At 46.9% G+C, this 15,920-nt stretch overlaps 1 protein-coding gene across 1 annotated transcript in view; it reads left to right on the top strand.

The window, feature by feature from the left end:
• The window catches only part of SHH (sonic hedgehog signaling molecule), a 31,276-nt gene extending 15,596 nt beyond the window's left edge, over positions 1 to 15,680 (top strand). The window contains exons 2-3 of the mRNA XM_029588482.1: positions 9,656 to 9,917; positions 14,018 to 15,680. Of these exons, the coding sequence (XP_029444342.1) occupies positions 9,656 to 9,917; positions 14,018 to 14,715 (960 nt within the window). The 3' untranslated portion in view covers positions 14,716 to 15,680. The remainder of the gene's footprint in view (positions 1 to 9,655; positions 9,918 to 14,017) is intronic.
• The last annotated feature ends 240 nt before the right edge of the window (positions 15,681 to 15,920 follow it).

The following is a 15,920-nucleotide window of genomic DNA, read 5'->3' as shown; positions in this document are numbered from 1 at the left end:
GGAAAGGCTCCCTGGTAGGGACCAGGAAGCACCTGCCCCCAGGTGGCGGAGCACAGGAGAAGACAGAGGCTAGGATGAGCTTCACCACTGGAAGCCCGCTGTCCCCCCTGGGTGGAGCCCGTAGGGACCCAGGCTGCTTGGACTTAGGTGGGCCTCGCAAGGTCTCCCGGAAAGGTAGTAGAGAGGCATGCCCATGAGCAGCAAGGAAGCACAGTTGGTCACTAGGCTGTAGGCCTGGAGGGTCTGGGAAGGCCAGTACAGCGTAGGCAATGACAAGGCAAGGGACAAAGCCAGAATCAAGAGACGTGGTCAATGGCAGCCGGGGTCAGGTTCTGTGGATCAGTCCGAGGAGTGTCAGCCAAGGCAGAGGTCAGATACCAGGAGTCAGTCCAAGAGTAGTCAACGAAGCAGGGGTAAGGTTCCAGAGGTCAGACGAGGTCACAAGGCAGGTAGAGGTCAAGATCCAGACAGCGAGCAGAATGGTCAATGGAGCAGGCAGATGTCAGTACCAGAGAGACAGTCCGAAGGTTCTACCTGGGGAGACAGGACAGACAGATGCTGGAACAGGACGATGCTGGACAAGCTTGAACAGTAGGATGCTGGAACAGTAGAACACTGGAACAAGACTGTGAATGTGGAGGCAAACTAGTACTCATAGAATGCCAACCCGATTGCCAAGGCAAGGAAGTGCAGGCAGGAACTTCCTTATGTAGCATGTTCAATCAGGGCGCACCGCAGAGCTAGGACCCACCCATGGCCCTACAAGAAGCAGGATGGTCCATGCACGCCCACACGTAGGGGCATGGCCAATGCCGAAGACGCCAAACTCCGGTGTGAGGCCTGGTGCGCAGTGGAAGGCCTGGCGACTGCCGCCATGGGACACCGAGGCCTGGAGGAGCTCGCAGCTGCCACTGGGGAGGCCAACCTGTGACCTGCAGAGGAGCTAGTGAAGTGAGCAGGCCCATGCGCGGGCCGGGCACGGACGGGGTGCGTAACAGTACCCTCCCCCCCCCCCCTTCTAAACCTCCCTCTACGGGGCTGTGGCTTTTCTGGATGGGTCCTGTGGAATGTCATGAATGTTATGGGATGGTTCCCATGAGTTCTCCTCAGCCCCATAACTCTCCCAGGATAAGAGGTATTCCCATCTGCCTCGACACCAATGGACGTCGAGGACCTCTCTTACCTGGAGTGATGAATCTGGTTCGGTAGAGATCCACGGAGGTGAAGGGTCTCTGTGAAAGGGCCAGAAGAGGACCAATGGCTTCAAAAGAGAGACATGGAATGTGTTGTCGATGCCCAAGGCATGAGGTAGTTGAAGTTGATAAGACACTGCTCCCACTCTTCGGAGAACTGGAAACGGGCTGATGAACTTGGGAGCCAGGCGATGAGAAGGGAGTCTCAACCTTATGTGTCGGGTGCTTAACCACACCTTCTGACCAGGACGGAAGCGTGGAGTGTGACATCTGTGGGCATCAGAAGTGCGCTTGGAGCACTTGGTGGCCTGAGTAAGGTGTTCTTTGTCTTGATTCCACACCTGGCAGATGGTGTGGGCCATGAATTGTGCGGCTGGAGAAGGAATGGGTGAGAGGAACTGGAAGTGGCAGCAGAGGTTGTCGCCAAAATACCACTGAGAACGGTGATACATCGGCAGCAGCGATGTGGGTATTATGTGATAACTCAGCCCAAGGTAACAGATCAGACCAGTTGTCCTGCTGGTCATTTACATAGGAACGAAGAAATGTTTTCAAGGTCCAGTTGGTCCTTTCAGCTTGACCGTTGGCCTATGGTTGATAGGCTGACATGAAATTCAAGGCAATGTTGAACTTTCTGCAAAGAGAGCGCGTACCTGGCGGCAAACTGCGGTCCTCAGTCGGATCTGATTTTCTTTGGGAGTCCATGGAGATGGAAGATATGTTTTAGAAACAACTTGGCTAATTCTGGGGCTGATGGGAGGCCCGGCAGGGGACTAAAGTGACCCATTTTCGAAAAAAGGTCGATGATGTCCCAGATTACGGTATTGTTCTGGGACGGAGGCAGGTCTGTGATGAAGTCCATTGAGCTGCTGGACCATGGCTCGGTAGGTGCTGGAAGCGGTTGGAGTAGGCCCCAAGGCCGTCCGGTAGGTGGTTTCTGTTGGGCACAGATGGGACATGAATTTACATAGTTACAAGAGTCTTGCACCATGTTGGGCCACCACTAATATCTCCGCAGCATCTCTAGGATCCTGGTACGACCCAGGTGTCCTGCCCCTTGGAATAATGAGCCCATTTCAGAACTCATTCACGTAACCTACATGGAACGACAGTTTTCCCAACTGGAATGGTAGTGCATGGCAAGGGATATGCAGGCAGGATCTATGATGTATCTGGGAACATCAGGAACATCCTCTGGTTCAAAGGATCTTGATAGTGCATCAGCACGGAGGTTCTTGGAAGCCGGGCGATAATGTAGTTCGAAATTGAACCATTGAAAGAAGAGCGTCCATCGGGCTTGTCTGGGGTTCAAGAGTTGAGCTTCTTTAAGGTGCTCAAGATACCAATGGTCGGTAAAAATGATAAATTTATGTTGCGCCCCTTCCAACCATGGGCACCACTCTTGGAGCGCTGGCTTGACAGCTAGAAGTTCTCGGTCACCAACAGTGTAGTGCTGCTCTGTAGGAGAGAACTTGTCTGAATAGAATGAACAAGGTATCAATTTACCCTTTGGAGAAAACTGATTTAAGATGGCCCATGCTCCAATTGCAAAGGCATCGAATTCTATGACGAATGGACATCTTGGGTCCGGTGCTGAAGAGAAGGACCAGAACAGAATGCTTCTTTTAATGTCTGAAAGGCGGCTTGGGCTTTGGGAGTCCACACACGAGTGTTAGCCCTTTTCTTAGTCATGGTGATAAGCGGAGCAGCTAGAGTTGAATAATTGGCAATGAAACTCCTGTAATAGTTAATAAAGTCAAGGAAATGTTGTAGGGCCCGTAGGCCTACTGGCTGGGGCCAGTCCCAAATCCCCTGGACTTTATCTAGATCCATGGAGAACCCTCGATCGGATATGATGTACCCTAAGAGGGGTAAATGATTTTGCTCAAAGAGGCACTTTTCTAACTTGGCATAACGATTTTCTCTTAGATGTTGGAGGATGATTCTAACATGATCTCAGTGGGATTCAAGGTCTTTAGAAAAGATAAGGATGTCGTCAAGTTATAAGACTACAAATGAGTACAAGAGGTCTCGGAGGATTTTTTCATAAGGCGTTGAAAGACCGCTGGAGCGTTGCATAACCCAAAGGGCATCACGGTATATTCATAGTGACAATCCCTCATGTTGAATGCAGTCTTCCAGATATCTTCAGGTTACATACATACCAGATTGTACGCACCCCTCAAATCCAACTTGTTAAAGATCCACGTCCCTTGAAGGCAGTCAAACAGCTCACTGATAAGGGGCAATGGGTACTTGTCTTTTCGGGTTATGGCGTTGAGCCCTCTGTAGTAAATACAAGGGCGTAAACTGCCGTCCTTTTTCTTGATGAAGAAAAAGCCAGCTCCGGCAGGAGAATCAGAGGGTTGGATGAACCCTTTTTCTAAGTTCTCTTTAATATAAGACATGCCCAGGGTTTCTGGACGAGACAATGGATAAGTTCTGCCCTTGGGAGGCATCATGCCTGGAAGAAGTTCTATAGGGCAATTCAGCTTGCGTAGTGGAGGTAGTGTGTCAGCCTTCTGCTTCGAGAAGACGGCATATTGGGTAAGCAAACCAGATAGGGTAGTAGGCTTCAAGACAGAGACGGCTGGAGATACTTGATGTAGACATGTCTTCTGGCATTTGGAACCCCACTGCACCAATTGTAGGGAATGCCAATCAAACTGGGGTTGTGGGACTGGAGCCAGGGCAGCTCCAGGATGACTGGATGTGTAGAGCATTTTAACACATAGAAGGACATCTCCTCCTCATGGAGAGTGCCCATGGTAAGACAAACGGGCACTGTTCAATGGGTGATGAGCCCTGGAAGATGTTCTCCTTGGATGGAGGCAATACAAAGGCTCACCACTAATGACTGAAGAGGAATGTTCAGAAGCTTGACGATGGCATCCACGATGAAGCTGCCACTTGCCCCTGTATCAACAAGAGCAGTGGTGGCGAAGGAGTGGGACTCGATGCCCAGAGAGACTGGAAGCAGGAGTTCAGGGACGGTGACAGTAGCGCCTAAGCTCGGGACCCCCGCCGGGCTCAGGCGTTGCAATTTTCCAGACGGACTGGACAGGACTGGCGTAGATGTCCGGAAGCACTACAGTAAAGGCAAAGACCTTCCTTCTTCTGATGAAGACATTTGGTCGAAGACAGTCACCCATGGTTCACCTCCATGGGTTCCACCACGGGAGGAGGTGGTGGTGATGGAGTCTTGGCTGGAGGACTCTGAACACGCGTGGGGCGTGGAGTAGGGGAGCGAGAGGCTTTTACTTCTAGGCACCGTTGACGGAGTCGATGGTCAATCTTCCCGGTAAGGGAAATCAGGTCCTCTAGAGATGTGGGAGTCTCACGGACGGCGAGTTCATCTTTGAGAGTGCTGGAGAGATCATCTAGGAAGATGGCTTGCAGACAATCTTCTTGCCACCCGAGCTCGGTAGCCAGGGTCCTGAATTCCACCGTATGCTCTGAGAGGGTCCGTGACCCTTGATGGAGGTGGAGTAGATTATGGCTGGTTACAGATTGGTGGCCTGGGTCTCCAAAGGTCTGCTTGAAGAGAGCAACAAACTCAGATAACTTGGAAAGCAGGGGATTGGAGCGTACTCACAATGGAGAGGCCCATGCAAGAGCCTTCCCTTCTAGGCGGAAAAGGATGAAGGTCACTTTGGTAGTTTCCTTCAGGAACAAGGAGGGTTGCAGTGCAAATTGCATGAAGCACTGTTGAGGAAGCCACGACAGGAACGTGGGTCCCCATTGTATCGTGGAGGAGCGCCAACGATGCTTTGGGTAGCATAGAGGTCGATAGGCCCAAGGGATTGGCCAGAGCTGTATCTCATAGCTGGGAACAAAGCTCTTCCACTGAAGAGGCTAACGATTCCAAAGCTCAGCGATGTTCTAGGACTGTTGCAGCCAAACCCGGTAGGGCCCTGGAGGCGAAGACTCCGCAGAGTCCATGGCCTTGGCAACCTGTTGTGCTTGGAGGTGGACCCTTGTCCTGGAGTAGTGTGGAATGGCTCCCTGGTAGGGACCAGGAAGCACCTGCCCCCAGGGGGCAGAGCACAGGAGGAGACAGAGGCTAGGATGAGCTTCACCACTGGAAGCCCACGGTCCCCCCGGGTGGAGCCCGTAGGGACCCGGGCCGCTTGGACTTAGGTGGGCCTCGCAGGGTCTCCCAGAGAGGTAGTAGAGAGGCATGACCACGAGCAGCAAGGGAGCGTGGTCAGTCACTAGGCTGTAGGCTTGGAGGGTTTGGGAGGCCAGGACAGCGTAGGCGATGACAAGGCAAGGGACAAAGCCAGAATCAAGAGACGTGGTCAACGGCAGCCGGGGTCAGGTTCCGTGGATCAGTCCGAGGAGTGTCAGCCAAGGCAGAGGTCAGATACCAGGAGTCAGTCCGAGAGTAGTCAACGAAGCAGGAGTCAGGTTCCAGAGGTCAGACGAGGTCACAAGGCAGGCAGAGGTCAAGATCCAAGCAGCAAGCAGAATGGTCAATGGAGCAGGCAGAGGTCAGTACCAGAGAAACAGTCCGAAGATACTACCTGGGGAGACAGGACAGACAGATGCTGGAACAGAAGGACGCTGGAACAGGAGGACAATGGACAGGCTGGAACAATAGGACTCTGGAACAGTAGGATGCTGGAACAAGGCTGGAACAAGATTGTGAATGCGGAGGCAAACTAGTACACATACAGTGCCGACCTGATTGCCAAGGCAAGGAAGTGCAGGCAGGAACTTCCTTATGTAGCACGTTCAATCAGGGCGTGCCGCAGACCTAGGACTACCCCCCCCCCCCCCCCCTAGCCCTACAAGAGGCCGGGCAGCTCCCGCATGCGTAGGGGCATGGCCAACGCCACCGAGGATGCCGAACTCTGGTGTGAGGCCTGTTGCACAGTGGAAGGCCCGGCGACCGCCACCGCTGGACGCCGAAGTCTGGAGGAGCTCGCAGCTGCTGCTGGGGAAGCCAACCCGTGACCTGTAGAGGAGCTAGCAAGGTGAGCAGGCTCGTGTGCAGGCTGGGCGCGCAACAAGTAAAGAGTAGAATTTTATCATCCTAAGGTAATTCTGTGGTAGAGAAGCAATTAGTGGTGACCAGAATTATTCATTCCTATTAATTCTTTCCAGCTATATCAAATGACATAATTCCAAGCCACTTAGATTTCATGTGAGTTTCTATTGTAATTTATTATTGAAATTATTTTTCTCACTTGCATGTCACCCTAATTTTATTTTCTATTAATTATGCTTTTTACCTTTCAACATAAAGAAATCAGTTAAATAAATACTACTGCACACAATATCAAAGCACAGTCATTACTGAACCACATATTGTTATGTATAAGCACACACACATACATACACAGTTCAGTCATAAACACAAAATACAAAGATAGAGACACAGATACATAACTCTGTATAACACAACAGTATAAAACTACTACCAGATAGCACAGCTATATAATATAGCACTACACAAAATCACAATAAACATCACACTAACCACACACCCTAACAGTAACATAGTCCACATACACAACAAAAATAAGAACAAACACAAATGCATAAAACACTCAGCACAACCACACAAACAGAATCACAAGCTCAACGCAATGCAATACTACAATACAGTAACCCCAGGGCTGCAAAATTTAAACCTTGATTTATCACAATTTCACTTTAAATATTAAAGTGATTAACAATGAAAACAAATAAATTAAAGCAAAACACAGTTTTAAAGCAGTGGCATTCATCTCCAGTTTTGGAGGACTGCAAACAGGTCAGGTTTTCAGGATATCTCTAAAGAATATGCATGTGACTGAGGTAGTGTGTATGCAAATGTATCATATGCAAAGCTATCTAATGCATGTTCATTAGGGATATCCTGAAAACCTGATTCATTTGAAGCCCTCATGGATAGGAAGTCAATCCACTGCTTTAAATATTCTGTTTGGCACTTGAGTGCAATAATTTATTTATTTATTTATTTAAACAGTTTTATATACCGAAATTCTTGTAAAAGATTACAAATCAGTTCGGTTTACATTTAACAGTAACAGTGCTTCCGAATATGAAAGCGATTACATTGAACAGTAAGTTCAATGTAATGTAATAATAATAAAGCAAGGAATTATTCCCTTTAACTTCAGGGCTATAGTTGTGGTACTATTGTGTGGGTCTGTTTTGAACATTCAATTTACACATGTGATGTACTGAAATGAGTTTCTTTCACATAAGTCCTACAATTTTGGGATATCAGACGGCCATTGATGCACTTAAGCAATTCTTTGTGTGAGATGCAAATCCTGACTGTTTGACCCTTTGATCATTTTCTCCAGGCTCAATTAATTCACTAAATATTAAAGAAGAGCTCTCATACTTTCTTGTTCATTTGCTTCTCCATTTTTGCTCAGCTGTGAAAAATAAAATGTAGGAAATGGGTTATATATTATGAATGTATTGAAAAAATTATCAAGTTCAACATTGATTGATTTCCTGGATACAGTTTCAAGATGAATTTAATGTTTATTGCCATTTGCTACTTGCTTCTTAGTTAGCCATTATAGTGCATTGTAACATATATTTCCTTTATAGTACTTTCAATATTTACACACATACACACATGTACATATATACAGTTGTATCATAAGTTTATATACCCCTGGCAGAATTTGTAAGATCTGTAGCATTTTAAGAACATGATTGATCAGACAAAACATGTCAGTTTAATTTGAAACACATTAAAAATAACTATTATGCATCACAGAATAGCACAATCATTAAACAAACCATAGCAATAAAAGAAATAATAAAATGGTCCTGTTCAAAAGTTTGCATACCTTTAGTGCATTGTCCCCTTTTTCATCAATGATGGCTTTCAGTTATTTTTGTGATAGTTGTCATGTGGTAAAGCTGCCCATTCCTCTTGGTAAAAAGCCTCCAGATTCTGTAAAATATTTGGTTGTCTAGCATGGATTGCAAGTTTGAGTTCTCCGCAAAATGCCTCAATGATGTTGAGGTCAGGAAACTTTCTTCTGTGGCAGTCATCAAAGGGTCGACTTGGCCTTATGTTTCTGATCATTATCAGGTGGAAAGTCCAAGTGTGTCCCATATGCAGCTTCCTGGCTGATGAATGAAATTCTCCTCCAATATTTTCTGATAAGATGCTGCATTCATCCTGCTATCAATTTTGACTAAATTCCCCATGCCGCTGTAGCTTACCTCCCCCCCCCCCAAAAAAAAAAAACCAGCAGAAATTCATGGTAGAGATGGTGTGCTTCTCTTCATAGGCCTTGTTGACCTCTCCAAACATAGCAATTATGGTTGTGACCATAAAGTTCGATTTTGGTCTCATCACTCCAAATTATTTTGTTACAGGAGTTTTGAGGCTTCTCTAGAAGCTGTTTGTCGTATTGTAAGTGGGCTGTTTTGTGGCATTGGTACAGCAATGATTTTTTTCTAGTAACTCTATTATGCAGCCATTTTTTGTTCAAGTATCTCCTTATTGTGCATGCTGAAACACCCACACCACTTTATTTCAGAGAAGCCTGTAATTCAGTACAAGTTGCTTGTGGGTTTTTCATTGCATCCTAACAAATTTTCCTGGAATTGTCTCTGAAATCTTTCTTGGTTTACCTGTGTGGCTTGCTATTAACAGAACCCATAATTTTCCACTTCTTGAGCAATGTTTGATTGGCATTGTTAAATCTCTGGATATCTTTTTGTATCTTTTTCCTGATTTATAAAGTTGAACTACTTTTGCTCGCAGATCCTTTGACAGTTCTTTTGCTTTCCCCATGCTTCAGTAACCACCTAAGTCAGTGCAGTCCAATGTACAGGGATTTCTTAAGAGCTAAGAAACTCATTGACTATTTATACACAGACACTAATTACAAACAAACAAGGCACAGGTGTGGATACCAGCCCTTCATTGCCATCTCAACCTGTGTGAAACCATGACAGTAGAGAAATTATACTGTGGTGAGAAAAATGTGTGTATTGGGTATGGGGTTTTCTAAATGCATCCCACTTTAATTTACACTGATGAACTTTGTCTAACATCGTAACCTTCCTCCAGAATAGATCATTGGTTATCTAAGTAAATTGACCATTGGTCAATAAGTTAGTGACATGTCAACAATTACCATAAATTGTGGTGATAGGGCTTTGTTGGGATCTGTTCTCTTTTATTATTACTGTTATATATATATTTGGTGAAGAGTAATTGATAATGCTTACTTGTTTAGCAGAACACAAGTAAAACTTAATCCAATAGGGTTCTTCAGAAAAACAAGCTCTTGACCTTCTAACAGATTTCTAGTTCTCCAGTATTCCCTTTTACGTTAATACTGTGCTATGATTTTCAACATCTGATAAGCAATATAGGTTGAAACCCTCTAGAATTCATGAAATATATTTCTTTTTTAATGTACTTGTTTTAACAGAATACATTCTTCTCTTTCTCTGCCCTCTCATCTTAGAGATGCAAAGACAAACTGAATGCCCTGGCTATCTCAGTGATGAATCAGTGGCCTGGGGTGAAACTGCGGGTGACAGAGGGCTGGGATGAGGATGGTCATCATTCTGAGGAATCCCTGCACTATGAGGGCCGAGCTGTGGACATCACCACCTCAGACAGAGACCGCAGTAAATACGGCATGCTGGCCAGGCTGGCGGTGGAGGCTGGCTTTGACTGGGTTTATTATGAGTCCAAGGCCCACATCCACTGTTCAGTTAAAGCAGGTAAGATAGTCAAATCCCCCCCCCCCCCCTCTAATGGAAGAACTCTGACAATATGATTAAAAAATAATTGTTCAAGACCAGGGAATTTTGACATTCCATAATCTCTAACCACCCCGTAATCTCTAAATTTAGAGGAAGAGAGAAAACAGTAGTCAGAATTCCTATTTAGATAGATACAGATACAAATATAGAAACAAATATATGGATAGATTTACAAACACAAATACACACAATCAAAATCAGTTGAAGTAAAGGGATGAAAAGTTAATGCACTGTGTATGTATATATATAATTATTATTATTATTATTATTATTAAAAAATATTACCCAGACTTTCCATTATTGGAGGCGAGTTACATAAAAAGATACATAATTTAAGCTCGCATCCCAAGAAATAGCCACAATGATCTTCCCAACCTTAGCTCAACTCTATAGGAGCAATTTTCATATACCAATGCCCAAATTAGAGAAAACAGCAATGAATCCTTCTTACTATCAAATTAGCAAATGATATTAAAATATAGAGATTAGCTGAAGCAGTTTGCTAAATGGATATATGCTAGTCTATTTGCTATTACTCCCCCTTTCAGCCACATACAAAGTGGATTACATTCAGGTGCGGGAGGTATTTGCCTGTCCCTAGAGAACTCATAATCTAAGCTTGTACTAAGGCAATGGGGGGTCTGAAGTAACTTGCTAAAGGTCACAAGGAGCAGCAGTGTGTGTTGAACACTGTTTCAGTGATTTGTAGTCTACTGCTCCAACCACTAGGCTATTCCTCCTATAGGGATAGACACACTCTGCAGTAGTAAGAGATCAAACATTTACCTCTTGAGCTATAAAGAGGCCTACACAGACATTATTGGCTATTACAGGAACATATTTCCTTTCAATGATAACACTCATATAACAGTTAATTAAAATATCGCTGAGTCTGTTAAATTATATGGGCAAAATGAGTTATAGAAGAATTCAGCTTGCAGCATTAACAGGAAAAAAATGAATTTGTCTGTGTATCGTGGGTGATTCACCTCCCGGCCTTTAATAGCTGCTTGCCCTGCGTTGTGCGACTGGCAGCAGAGGGAACTGCAGCTTGTTAACCGTATTATCAAACCCATATTTATTTCAGGTCATAACTATGGGACATGCCCACAGAATTTCTTCCCCTCCATACAGTGTGTGAGTCAGGAAGAGTGCTTAGAGTGCTTAGAGTGCTTCTGTAAGGTATTAGGCAGCCTGGTTACAGAGGATTTACAAAAAAAAAAGTGCCACCTAATACCTATGGGGTAGATTTTCAAACCGCGCGAATTGGCGTACTTTTGCTGGCGCATCAGGCGCAAGCAAAAGTACGCGGAATTTTAGTAGATACGCGCGTATCCGCTAAAATCCTGGATCGGCGCGTGCAAGGCTATCGATTCTGTATAGCCGGCGAGCGCCGAGCCGCGCAGCCTACCCCCGTTCCCTCCGAGGCCGCTCCGAAATCGGAGCGGCCTCGGAGGGAACTTTCTTTTGCCCTCCCCTCACCTTCCCCTACCTAACCCACCCGCCCGGCCCTGTCTAAGCCCCCCCCCCTTACCTTTGTCGGGGGATTTACGCCTCCCGGAGGGAGACGTAAATCCCCGCGCGCCAGCGGGCCGCTAGCGCGCCGGGACGCAACCTGGGGGCGGGTACGGAGGGCGCGGCCACGCCCCAGACCGCCCCGGGCCGTAACCACGCCCCCGGGCCCGCCCCCAAAATGCTGCGCCAACCGGGCCCGCCCCCGACACGCCCCCCTCGCCAAACCCCGGGACTTACGCGAGTCCCGGGGTCTGCGCGCGCCGGTGCGCCTATTGAACATAGGCGCACCGGCGCGCAGGGCCCTGCTCGCCTAAATCCGCCCGGATTTAGGCGAGCAGGGCTCTGAAAATCCGCCCCTATATCTTTAGGATGAGCTGTGCAGCCACTGTACGTTCGTCTCCAGCCATCCACGCTGCGGATGCTCAGAATACAATTCTAGCAGAGATATTTGTGTTTTTATTGCCCATGACGTTAAAACAGACCTTTGATTATTATTGAAATGCCAGCACTGCACGTTCAAACCCCAGCCGTGCTGCAAATCTTTTTACCTTATGGTGTCACCATGATGATGAGGGAAAATGTTGGGGGTTTCATTCCTTGCGGTTACAATGCTACTTGGTGTTCGAGTTGCACACATTAGGTACATTTTCTGGGGATGGCCTATGTGAAAGGATGATTATTTTCTGATCACAGAAAAACCCTCTATCCGAGCCATCTTGTTTGCATATTTTCGTTGGTGCCCCAGACAGGACTAGTCCTGCCGGTATATTTATAGATGTACCCATTCACGTATACACTCACTCCACTCTGTTCAACAATGTAGCGAGTTGTGGTTCTCACTACTCCCGCTTCCAAGTGAACAGTATAATCTAGCACCATGCATGTTGCACAGAAGGAGAAATCCAAGACAACCAATCCACTGTTTAAAATTCCAAACACACTTGCAGCTTTGGGAGGGGGGGGGGGGGCAATATTTTGTCTGTGTCATGCAGGGTCGTGTGACTGTACCACATGGATTTCAAGGAACCAAGCTTGAATTTCGTGAGCTAAATCTGGTTTGGAATTGTCAAGACCTCGTTTCATGACAGAGAATCTGATGAGAAGATTAAACTCTGTAATTCCAAGCAGGAAGATTCTTTATCTTGCTCTCTGTTTGCATAAAGTATGATCTTGGACATTGGAATGCAAAGAAGTATCCCCCCTCCCCACGCCCCTCCCAAGGCCTGAATTATTGTCATCAGGGGGGCAGAGAAGAGAGAAGCTGGGATGGTAAAGGGGGCATTGATAATGGGCTACAGCAAGTATTTAGAGCAAGCACCTCCATTTAAAATTCAAATACACATCTTGAGTGTCTTGGAAAAGTGGCTCTGCTGTGCAAACAGTGATTGGAAAGTCCTGGGTTTTGGAGAGTATGTGTGTGAATTGGCACATAGGGTTTCTGCACCTGAACAAATAGGGGAGGGGGGGGGGGCGTAAAGAAGCTGGGGATGGGGGTGGAGGGAAATGGAAGTGTCCTCTTTTTCAAGAGTGTCTCCATTTATTACATGAATCCGAATGACAATGCTGATCCTTTATTGGATTTTAATTAGGGAGCCCAAACAAGTACATCTCAAAGAAGCAGATTTTCACACCTCTGACAATTCACTGGCGTGTTTGTAGAGTTGCTACACTACTAGGGCTATTCATCAAGGCCTGAATATGCAAACAAAGCTCGGGGCAGAGCCATCCTTGCGACCATTGCCGAGGTAGACTTTGCTGGTAAAGGCTGCACATAAAACGCCGGCCTTGTTTGTCGCCCTGATTTTTTTCCCAAGAGCTCTTCCCGATTTGTTTAATCTGTTGAGCAGACGTGATAAAATCGTTAGCGAATCAATAAAATCTCATTTTCGCCCTCCTTTGTCCTTCCTGAGAAAGTCATTAGGATTGCAGCGCCTCAAATGTTTATTTAAGAACTACACTGCTTTTAAAGCTGGCTACATGCGTGGAGTCGGTCGAAAACGCTGGGAGGGTCATTATCCCCGCTTTGCTCGGGTGAGGTTGTTTGAAATGTAAATTTAGATGCTTGAAGAAAAAAAAACAAAAAAACAATTTTACACCACTTTCCCGAAAAATCAGAGTTAGTTTGCGCAACTGGAAATAAATACACCCGCTACCTTACTATCTAGGGGGCTTTAAGCTTCCTGCCTGGGCCCCGAGTCAGCACTAGGCCTGGGGGGGTGCCCAGAGCACCGGGAAAGCCCGGAGTGCGCCTGCCTGGCACCAGCTGAAGAGGGGGGGGGGGGGGGTGCACAACTTCCTCCCTGCCAGGTGACGGGAGCGCATTTTCTGCCGGTTGCTAATATTAGCTCCACAGCCAACCGCGAGGGATGGAAAGTTTTGCCGGCGGAAGCACAACGTGGTCGAGCAAAAAAAAAAAAAAAAAAGTGTTAACCCCACGCCAGAGCTGAAAACGAAACAGTACAATATATATAACCCACCCTTTCCCCTCCCGGAACGAGTCTAATCATCAGCATTTCTCTTTCTTTCCCTCCCTCTCCACCCAGAGAACTCCGTGGCTGCGAAATCGGGAGGCTGCTTCCCGGGCCTGGCCCGCGTGACCCTGGAGGCGGGGGGCACCAAGGCGGTGAAGGACCTGAGCCCGGGCGACCGAGTGCTGGCGGCCGACGAGCAGGGCCGGCTCGTCTACAGCGACTTCCTCCTCTTCCTGGACAAAGAGGCGGCGGCGCGGAAAGTCTTCTACGTGATCGAGACGGCGCAGCCCCGCCAGCGGCTGCGCCTGACCGCCGCCCACCTCCTCTTCGTGGCGCCCGGCGCCCCCGGCAATGGCTCCTCGCGCGCCCCGCGGACCCTCTTCGCCAGCCGCGTGCGGCCCGGGCAGCGCGTGTACGTGGCGGACGGGGCGGCGGCGGCGGCGGGCCTGAAGGCGGTCACCGTGCGGCGGGTGTACCTGCAGGAGGAGACGGGGGCCTACGCGCCGGTGACCGCCCACGGCACCCTCTTCATCGACCGGGTGCTGGCCTCCTGCTACGCGGTCATCGAGGAGCACGGCTGGGCGCACCGGGCCTTCGCCCCCCTGCGGGCGGGCCACTGGCTGGCGTCCTGGCTGGGGCCCGGCCCGGCCTCGTCCTCGCAGCAGGGCGACGGCGTCCACTGGTACTCGCGCGTCCTCTACCGGCTCGGGACCTGGGTCCTGGGCAGCGACGCCATCCACCCGCTGGGGATGGCAGCGAGGCGCAGCTGAAAGCGCTGCGCGCCTCCCAGGCCCGGAGGAAAAGACTTGGTTTTCACCCCCAAGAGTAGGACAGGCCAAAGTAGAATTTCAAGGAAAGGAAAAACCCAAGCAAGTTCGTGTTTTATTATTGCTATTATTTTTTTTTGGGGGGGGGGGAAGGGGTCCCCTCCTGGATATTTATTTGTTTTCTATTGCAATTGACCTTTTAATAATTATGAATGGGACTTTCAAGAAGAGCCTTAAATAGTTTCTTTGATAATTTATTGTCATATGGATGGGTACCGGCCTCACGGTGAGGGGTGGGGGATTATTTTGTGAGGCGCAGCGAAATGCCAAGAGTCTATTTTTCTACGTCTCAGCTGTGCCCTGACTTTCCGAAAACAGCATTGCTGTGTTCTTCCAGACTGGTTTCATCCGTCCTTCTCTTAAGCAAAGACATATTTCGTGGGGGTGGGGGGGGTCCATAAATTATATTTTTATACACAGAATTGTAAATTAGAATTTTTTTGAGAGATCAATACTTACTGATTCACATTTCGTTTTTTGAAATAGTGTAAAATATGAGAATATATTATTTTAATTTAAAATTAGTTTCAAAATGTAACGTCCTCTCGTCCACTGGGTTGTTTTTTGTTTTTTTTTAATTGTTATATATTTTTCTTTGCAAACAACATTAGACCATGCTCCTGTTAAAGCAAGACTGTTACACGACCCTTTTTCCCTTTGCAAATAGTATGAATTTTATTATTTTTCACTTCAGAGAGTTTATTAGAAAATAATATTTTTTAAAGAAATAAAAAGCGCAGATGCTGACGAGTTCCTGAAGATGAAGACAGTAGTTTGTACAGAGATTAAGGATGTTTTGCATTTAATAAATTGAGGAATAACTGCTGTAAATTTACTAAAATGTATTTTTTAATATTTTGTAATAGTTTTTAATAGTTTTATAGAAATAAAAGGTGCCATGCACGGTCTGGTTAGTGTATGATAACTGAGAGCTCCCGTTGTGCCACCTGTTCTTCTTGTGCAGTACTTGTCTGAAAACTCCTAAAGATGCATCCACAATTGTTATGTGTTGCCTGCAGTGAAAGGTCTAATTGGGTGACTAAGTACTTCAAGTTCTCTAAAGAACCTCATATATACATATTTTAGTTTGGTTTTCTCACTATTTTAAAAATAAAAGAAGAAGAAACAAACAAAACTGCATAATGCCT

This window comes from Rhinatrema bivittatum, chromosome 2 (assembly GCF_901001135.1).
Source record: "Rhinatrema bivittatum chromosome 2, aRhiBiv1.1, whole genome shotgun sequence".
NCBI classification, from domain to species: Eukaryota; Metazoa; Chordata; class Amphibia; order Gymnophiona; family Rhinatrematidae; genus Rhinatrema; species Rhinatrema bivittatum.
The sequence above is the reverse complement of the archived record's forward strand: the minus strand, read 5'-3'. Positions and strand labels throughout refer to the sequence as shown.